Source organism: Sinocyclocheilus anshuiensis, unplaced genomic scaffold (genome assembly GCF_001515605.1).
Source record: "Sinocyclocheilus anshuiensis isolate Anshui unplaced genomic scaffold, SAMN03320099.WGS_v1.1 scaffold282, whole genome shotgun sequence".
NCBI classification, from domain to species: Eukaryota; Metazoa; Chordata; class Actinopteri; order Cypriniformes; family Cyprinidae; genus Sinocyclocheilus; species Sinocyclocheilus anshuiensis.
In genome coordinates, this window is record NW_015544154.1 from 5,144 (window position 1) to 10,920 (window position 5,777).

Sequence of the window (5,777 nt, forward strand, 5' to 3'; positions counted from 1 at the left end):
TGTTCTAAGAATGTTTTTTAATGTTCCCATTACGTTATGAAAATACGTTCTCTGAATGTTATGAAGCAAGTAGCACATTTAGAAAAATAACTGTTTCTTGAATGATTTATAACAATGTTTTTGTGCTAACACTCCGAGAACATTATTAAAGACCATATGACTCTAAATGAACATTGTATTAACCTTACTGGAAGAAAGTTTGTTGATAACTTTGCCAGAATATTAATCAAATTTCTGAGAATGTTTCTTATTAGCTGGTATGCCACTGCATCACAGGACAGCTGCTAAATACCATAATAAACTCATAAGAAATTAGCACAAAACTGAACTGGCACATCTCTGACCAAGTCTCTACGAACTCTGCCTTAAGTTTCAAGACTGTTTCAAGACTGCTGGGCTGATATTTGGAGACTATTATTATTCAAAGCCAACATGCGGTGAAGCATAACCTATAACCTACCAAGTAATCTGGTCTGCATCCAGATGGTTCAAATTTGAACAAAGACAGCTGTTAAATATGGTGGGTGATCCATATACGGACAGCCATCTCGTGGGAGCCATTACTGTAGGTCTGATGACCGCTCTGTATGATGGTATATATAGGAATAAAAGGCCATTTTATTTGACCAGCTGCATCCCGTAGTTCACTTTTCTCTCAGAATGTTATTATGTTTATTAGAATGGTAATGCCTCCACACTTTTGAGAACTTTTTTGTGAATCTTGAGAGTACAGTGCAAAATCTGAAAGAGATTTTCACCTCTTTTATCCCTGAAAGAGCTGGACCATCAAGAAAATGCCAGACCTTAAAGGTGACATATCATGAAAATCTGACTTTTCCAGGTTTTAAGTGCTATAATCAGGTCCCCGGTGCATCTACCAACCAAGGAGATGTGAAAAAAATTAACCCAGTCACTTTGTCTTGGTAAGCCTTTTTCTGCAAGCCTCTGAAAAAAATGAGTGCGTCTGATTTCGCTCCCTTGGTGACGTGGCAAAGGGATCTCATTATAATATTACCGCCCCTTAATCTGTAAATGTAATACACCCACAGTGCCGTCATTGTGTTTTCGTAAGCGACAATGGTGTACCAGCTCTAATGTCATGGCGAAAGTTTGAGCAAAGCATGCTAACTGTTCTGTCTTTGGCTGCAAAGACGAGAACAGAACGCTATTAAGATTACCAGCCTCAGAGGAGACAAGAGAGCAGTGGATTTATTGATTTATTTACTGTATATTGCTGCTGCCACACAGATCTAATATACACATGCGATTTATTTCCCCGCTGTTTATCTTCACAGACATAATCGACTGTTTTTGACACATTCTGGGGACACCAGAGACTAATATTATATATTGTAAAAAGGGGCATACTATGTCTCCTTTAAATGTAAATGGACAGAAACAGTTACATGGTGAACACAAAATGTTTCGAGAGACTAAACCACACATTACTAGGGTGAATCTTGAAGAGTAGTTGGTGTTATTTCCAAAACTGAACAAATATGAAAACAGATGTGAACGTACATCCCAGTATTCAAACTGCAATTAAACGATAGACGTGATTTGATGTGTTAATACCGCAGTCAGTCTTGACAGAGGTTCTGCTGACAGGAACTAGCAGGTCTCAAACCTCATTGACGTTTGTCACTCTGAAAGGATCAGTTGGAAGATTGTGACCTTCCTTCTCTGTCTTTTTTATTTTCATTAACAGCTCTCCTTCTTTCTCTCCCTCTAGCTTCCTGCCTCATTGCCTTTTTACCTTTCTCTTTCTGTTTTTCTCCCTCTTTGCCCCCCCAGTCCTCCTTTGGGAATGGTCTTGGTCTTGCTTCCTGTGGCCGTGATAACGTAATGAGCTCAGATGGGGAAAAGAATGTCTCTCACCATTTCACGTCACAGCTGTTTCTCCTAATAACACTGCTGAGAATTCAAACTTCCTTTACCAGCTTTCCCAAATGAACCATAATTAGGACAAACACCAGCTCGTACTCCTCATGAGTCAGAGGACAACACAAGCCCTGTCTTTCTCAGTTTTTGCAGGCCATAGTAGCAACAGGAAGCCATTCATAATGGGAATGTCAGAGAGATGGTTTATTAAATCTGTTTTATGCAAACTAAAGGAGAGGCACCACTGATTCAGGCTTGTGGTCTAATCCATCACCAGATCCCTCCGATTTTTGTAATTGTAGGCCTACTTAAATGTTATGGTCAGGCCAGGTAACATGCATTTTCAATGTCTTACAATGGTGTCACAAACATTAACACTTTGGGTTTTTTCTCCACTCATGCTTTACGTTTATTACATGACTACTTACTAAACAAATAACAAAATATGTGGACATTAAATTTATTTACGTTTAAATATTTTATCATTTTACCTGCATATTTAGCTGTATACCTGTTCCTTGAAGACAAAACAAACAGTCTATTACAAGGCACAAAACAATCAACCGTCACTGTCACTACAACCGAAAAGTAAGGTGCATGATTGCGCAAAGTTGCGTTTCTATGAAACAAGAGAAAGTGTGAGTCTGCAGAGTGGTACAAGAGAAATTAACAAAAAAAAGAAGAATATTTTTGTCATGGACAAAGAAGAATATTAGGAAATAACTTATCGCTGAATGGCGCGACTGGACTGACCAATCAAAATTATTATAGAGAGCCGCGTAATAATTGTGTACAAGACGTTACCTTATTAAAGGTGTGCCTGACGAGGAAATCTTTTCAGAAGAACAGCCTACATCTGTTATGTTTATGTGGATATTTTCTCTCAAGTCACAGTGTATGTCAGTATAATTATTTTACTGTTATTTAAACTAATTCCATTTTACAGTGCAAATGTGAGACTTACAATACAATGTTTATACTAACATTTAAGTTCTTTTAAAACGTTTCTTGATCAGAAATACTTTTGAACATACTATTATTGTGGAACATTTAGTTCTCAGAGATACCCACAGCTGAATTAGATATGCACATTTAATCTTGTAATGGTTAAGCGGACTTGAAACTGCCAATCAACCAACGAGTTCTCTAGTTTGCAACGATTTGAGAATTTGAGAACATTTCCATTGAAATGAAATGGAGATTTTGACACAAGAAAGCATTTGAAAATATTGTTGATTTATGTAAAACAAGAGGGAGACAAAGAGAGAGAGAGCCTGAAGGCTTGTTGAGAAAGAAATCAAATCACCACAGCATATACCGTTTATTTTATCATTCCTTTACTTTGTCATAGTATAAGGAAATGGACATGCTGTCACTTTCCGTGAGCAGAGAATTCAAGGTTAGTCACACTATGAATCTGCTTTTCAGTAGGCCATTGGTGAAGAGAAGAAAATGGTATATTAGAGGTGAAAGGTTAGAGGTAAATTACTCTAACTGGGTGCATGACCAATATTTAGTCCAGGAATCTCCAGACCTGCTTCAGAGGAATGCTATTTCATCTGTGCTGCAAGATAAACAAACGTCCATTTGAGTGGGCGAATGGGGCATCTGGAAGAAACAAGCGAAGGAGACCCTCTACGAACCTCCATACTACACTCAAATACTTGACACCGTGTAAGTAGGTCAAAGGTCATGGGAACCACCAGTCAACAACCTCTTCCTCCCATGATTATAAACAACATAGCTGGATTATCTCTCTCACTGTCAGGAAAATTTGGGATAATCCTAGAATAACATTTGGTAAAACTGCTCCAGTCACATGAGAATCTTAGGAATAGACTGCAGTAATCTTATGTGTGCAATAAATGGCCCTTCAATATGTTTGTTTTATTTTGCTACTTTCAATATACGTAATAAATGGCCTTGGTCAAAAATAATCTTTTTATCCTCGCTTCACATTAAAAGAGGAAATTAATTTACAATCCTCATTTATAAATGAAAGAAATTCATTATTAAACAAATGAATTTGAGAAATTAATTATAATCCTGGAAAACCAGGAAACATTTGCATAATAGCAGCTAAAAAATTAAACAAAAACAGATTTTTGGCCTTAAAACCATTAGAAGTTCAGTGCCAGGAGTCCCATGTTACAGTTCATCCAGAGTGCAGTGATCTCACTGCTCATCTTCTATGAGTTTCAATGTTTTGCCTCGTGTTTCACAATCACTTACGCAACAGCAATTTGTTAACACTTTCTGAATCCTATACAGTCACATTCGTCAATCATATCATCATCGTCATCATAGTGCAGTTGCTGACTTGACCTTGGTTGACAACACTTGCCGGAACCTTCTCTTCAGCTCTTGCATGTTCGGGCTCTTTGGCCTGGCAAGGTGTAGTCCACCTTTTCTCTTCTCCCCATTTGCTCCTCCCAGCGCTCGGCTTACCTCTTGACATAAAAACAGAAAAGCAGCCTGGACGCTCTCATGGTTTTCCCTGGCCGAAGCCTCAAAGTAGGGCCCTCCCAATTCATCAGCTAGCGCCTTACCCTCGTGATCCGGGACCTGCCGGGCACGCAGCAGGTCGTTCTTGTTTCCCATGATGATAACAGGGATGTTACTGTTGGGATGGATTCGCCGCACATGTTGGTAGAGAGGCTGGATGGTACGGTAGCTGTTGAGGTCAGTGATGGAGAAGACGAGCACATAACCATCTGCCCAGTAAATGGAGCGGTTGATCTGCTCTTGACAGTAAAGACCCTCTGCGTCATCCTGGAATGAGAAAACTGGTGTTTTTATTCCAATTTTATATAACAATGTTTATGAAATTTACTAGCGATTTCTGGGTGAAAATTGATTCTACACCAAATTCTGTAAGAAATATGCTGATTTGGTAAACAACAAACATTTTATTATCAATGTTGAAAACCGTTGTTGCTGCTTAATATTTTGTGGAACTGTGATAAAAAAAAATTCAAGATTCTTTGACAAATAGGAAGTTCAAATGAACAGCATTTATTTGAAATTGAAATATTTTGTAAAATGTCTGTACTGTCACTTTTGATCAGTAGAATGCGTCCTTGCTGAGTAAAAGTATTTATTTTTGAATAATAGTGTATCAATGTATCCACAAAAATTTTAAGTAGCAAAAACTGTCCTCAACACTGATAATAATAACAAGAAATGTTTGAAATGTTTCTTGAGCACCAAATAATTTCTGAGCACCAACGATTTCTGAAGGATGAGTAATGGCTGCTAAAAATTCAGCTTTGCCAACACAGGAATAATTTACATTTTAAAATATAGTAAAATAGAAGACAGTTATTTTAAATTGTAATAATATTTCACAATATTACTGTATTATTTAACCAAATAAATCCAGCCTTGGTGAGCATAAGAGTCTTCTTTCAAAAATGTTAAAGGTGTCATATGATGCGATTTCAATTTTTCCTTTCTCTTTGGAGTGTTACAAGCTCTTGGTGCATAAAGAAGATCTGTAAAGTTGCAAAGACTAAAGTCTCAAATCCAAAGAGATATTCTTTATAAAAGTTAAGAGTCAGCCACACCTACCTAAAACGGCTCGTTCTAACACGCCCCCACATGTCTACCTCACTATCTGGGAAGATTTGCATAACGCCGCCCAAATGTTCACGCAAAGAAAGAAGCCATAACTTTTATTCTCGCTGTAGTTTTGTTGTTGCAGCCGCCATGTCGTGAAGGCGCTGTGTGTTTCGTTGTGAAAGCGAAATTACTTTGTTTGGCCTTCCAAAAGAGGACATATTATAATCCATATTATTACCATTATATGTCCCCACTGGATGCAACGAATGCCTCGTTTATAATGGGTTTTCATGTTTTTGAATCATCGCTCCGGCCTGACAGGGCATCATCACAAT

The 5,777-nt window shown here is 37.9% G+C and overlaps 1 protein-coding gene across 1 annotated transcript in view; it reads right to left on the reverse strand.

Annotated features, from left to right (window-relative positions):
- Positions 1–3,120: 3,120 nt before the first annotated feature.
- The window catches only part of LOC107695316 (ras-like protein family member 11A-like), a 13,680-nt gene continuing 11,023 nt past the window's right edge, over positions 3,121–5,777 (reverse strand). Inside the window, exon 4 of the mRNA XM_016495176.1 lies at positions 3,121–4,653. Within this exon, the coding sequence (XP_016350662.1) occupies positions 4,183–4,653 (471 nt within the window). The 3' untranslated portion in view covers positions 3,121–4,182. The remainder of the gene's footprint in view (positions 4,654–5,777) is intronic.